Source organism: Globicephala melas, chromosome 2, assembly GCF_963455315.2.
Source record: "Globicephala melas chromosome 2, mGloMel1.2, whole genome shotgun sequence".
NCBI classification, from domain to species: Eukaryota; Metazoa; Chordata; class Mammalia; order Artiodactyla; family Delphinidae; genus Globicephala; species Globicephala melas.
In genome coordinates this window covers 101068453-101070725 of record NC_083315.2, presented here as the reverse complement: position 1 = coordinate 101070725, position 2273 = coordinate 101068453, and the positions used below count along the sequence as shown (strand labels likewise).

At 49.0% G+C, this 2273-nt stretch overlaps 1 protein-coding gene across 1 annotated transcript; it reads right to left on the bottom strand.

Annotated features, from left to right (window-relative positions):
- Positions 1 to 344: 344 nt before the first annotated feature.
- LOC132596763 (eosinophil cationic protein-like) lies at positions 345 to 1193 on the bottom strand. Its single transcript, XM_060293591.2, has 2 exons — positions 1083 to 1193; positions 345 to 862 (listed from the first exon to the last, which is right to left on the bottom strand). Exon 2 carries the CDS (start codon positions 855 to 857, stop codon positions 390 to 392), a length of 468 nt encoding a protein of 155 aa, XP_060149574.1. The 5' UTR covers positions 858 to 862; positions 1083 to 1193; the 3' UTR covers positions 345 to 389.
- Between the last annotated feature and the right edge of the window lie 1080 nt (positions 1194 to 2273).

Sequence of the window (2273 nt, the reverse complement as noted above, 5' to 3'; positions counted from 1 at the left end):
CTTTGCCTCCTGGTAATGAAATAGGCCGCTGTGAGTGGAAGCCGCAGCTTCCTGGCCTAAAGCAGAGAGAAGGAAAAGTCTGCACAACTTCATGACACAAGGAGCCTCTTACCCTCACATCTATTTCCCACAAATCTCAGATTAGAAGAAGGGGAAAAGCCTCTAGACGAGAATGTAACTACATGACAGAAGAGCACAAACAGACACATGGAGCCTTGTAGGTAATTCTGCAAAGTTTACTGTGCGTGCACAAGGAGCTTCAGCTGAGCAAAGCTTAAAGGGACCTGGAGGCTGGTGAGATGAGGACTGATGCTGATCTCTGGGGTGGATGGTGGGACAGGACTGTGGCGCTTGGCAAATGAGCATGGCCCAAAGTTTTGGCCCAGAGTTTAGACGATGTCATCCAAGTGAACTGGAACCAGGGGGTACCTGGCATTGTCCTGTGGTAATCTGTTTCCACACGCAATGATGTAGATCCTCGTATCCTCTCTCTGTCTATAACGGCAGTTCCTATAATCGTTTGCCTTTCTTGTGAGGTTGCAGTAGGTTACAGGCACTGGACGTGGGCTTCTATGACAATTCGTCCTGCGTGATCTAGGGCAGGTTACATTTGTGGTGTGACAAACACGAGCTACGGCAGCAAACGTTGTGTGGAGAAAAGTATTTTCACCTTTGCATGCCCTTCTGTAACGGTTAACCACCCGCATTGCATCATCGCATCGACGGTGGGCCATATTTAGGTGCTGAATCTGAAACCTCTGAGCCGGGGTTAATTGGGCGTGGAGTGAGATCACCATTCCCAAGAGCCCCAGCAGCAAAAAGAGAGGAAGCTGGGCATTCTGCTGTCTTGGAACCATGTTTCCTGTGAAAAGAAGGGTATCTTCTGTATCCCGGCCCACAAATAACACACTCCCTCCTCACTCACCCTGCAGGCCCCCTGCTGTCACTGTGGTTCTAGCTCCTTTCCCCTCTGCTCCCCAAAGTCTGTCATGTGTCCTGGGCACTAACTTCAGCTCACCGCTCCCCCAGTTGCTGCTTCATTGCTGTCTCTCCTGTTCCAGCTCTGGGTCTCATTGTCTTACCCAGTATCTCTGCTGTGGCTCCTGTGAGAACAGATCCAGCTGGTGGGCCTGGCGCTCAGGGGCAGCTGGTATCCCCCCAGTTCTTGGGTCTGGAGATATAGAGCAGCCCCTGTGGGTGGGGCTAGCAGAACAAGGAGGGTTCTGAATCTAGGACATGAAGAAACGCACAGATTAGGACATGGTCCACTTATGCAATGAGCCCTTTGTTTTATCATTTGCTGATCAGTGCATACCCAGGGATGAACCACTGCTGCTTCTGTTGTAACAAATCTAATTCCAGGCATCCTGTGCAGGACAGAGCTCTGCCACTGGGTCTGGATTTCCTAAATGAAAAATATCACTGGCTGAAGAATGGCCATAGGTTTTTTATTTTTATTTATTTATTTGGCTGCGTTGGGTCATTGTTGCTGCGTGCAGGCTTTCTCTAGTTGCAGCGAGCAGGGGCTATTCTTCGTTGCGGTGCACGGGCTTCTCATTGCGGTGGCTTCTTTTGTTGCGGAGCATGGGCTCTAGGCACGTGGGCTTCAGTAGTTGTGGCACAAGAGCTCAAGAGTTGTGGCTCACGGGCTCTAGAGCTCAGGCTCAGTAGTTGTGGCACATGGGCTTAGTTGCTCTGCAGCAAGTGGGATCTTCCCGGACCTGGGCTCGAACCTGTGTCCCCTGTGTTGGCAGGCGGATTCTTAACCACTGCGCCATTAGGGAAGTCCCAGAATGGGCTATAGATTTTATAACTCAACTTGGGGGCAACACATTGAAAGACTGAAGTACATGAAGGCAGGCCCGGTACTCAGAACAAATAGAGCCAGGAGGCTTGCTTGCACCAGAGGAACCCAGGCCCCCCTTTCATTTTAGTAATCACCCTGGTTCCTTCTCACCCAAATGTTCTTTATCTCCTCACTTCCCTGTGCTGGAAACTTGAGCTCTGAATTTCTCACTGCTCAAAATCCTATCAGTAATTAGTTTGTGACGAATCTATGATTTTTTTTGTAATTGCTGTTGTCTTTTTTTTTTTTTTCTGCTTCCTATGCATTGAATTCACTTTCTCTTGTTTTTACCCTGGCCCGGTTTTTGCCTTCACTTCCTGTGAAATAGCATGACCTAAAAACACCCTGAAGAAAGTCTGTAAAATCTGCCAGAGAATGAACATTTGGTGTCATGTAAGGGATTCCAAGCTAGAGCTTGAATTCCTGT